The sequence below is a fragment of the Fulmarus glacialis genome, unplaced genomic scaffold (assembly GCF_000690835.1).
Source record: "Fulmarus glacialis isolate BGI_N327 unplaced genomic scaffold, ASM69083v1 scaffold6840, whole genome shotgun sequence".
Classification (NCBI taxonomy): domain Eukaryota; kingdom Metazoa; phylum Chordata; class Aves; order Procellariiformes; family Procellariidae; genus Fulmarus; species Fulmarus glacialis.
In genome coordinates this window covers 10,829-11,078 of record NW_009189464.1, presented here as the reverse complement: position 1 = coordinate 11,078, position 250 = coordinate 10,829, and the positions used below count along the sequence as shown (strand labels likewise).

At 62.4% G+C, this 250-nt stretch overlaps 1 protein-coding gene across 1 annotated transcript in view; it reads right to left on the bottom strand.

Moving 5' to 3' along the window:
* Window positions 1-250, bottom strand: part of LOC104079902 (uncharacterized protein C6orf132 homolog) — a gene marked incomplete at both ends in the record, with an annotated part of 6,902 nt that overhangs the window by 271 nt on the left and 6,381 nt on the right. The window contains one exon of the mRNA XM_009582093.1: window positions 11-246. Coding sequence (XP_009580388.1) covers window positions 11-246 — 236 coding nt within the window. The remainder of the gene's footprint in view (window positions 1-10; window positions 247-250) is intronic.

Below are 250 nucleotides of genomic sequence, written 5' to 3'. Positions count from 1 at the left end.
TTCTGGCTGCCGAGCCCCAGAGCAGGTTTCCCTTCTTTCTTCAGGGACAGCACAGCCTCCAGCTCATTCCTGATTTTCATCACGCTGTGGGTTTGCGTGGCAGGGCTGCTCTCCGAAGCAGGGAGTGCCGTGATGGGAGACCCCCCCTTGGCACTGGGTGGCCTGCTGGGCACCCCTTTCTTCTCGCTCTCCGCTCCTGCGGGTAACCGTGCGTCCTTCCCAGCAGATCCAGAGAGTTGGGGGGCGCTTG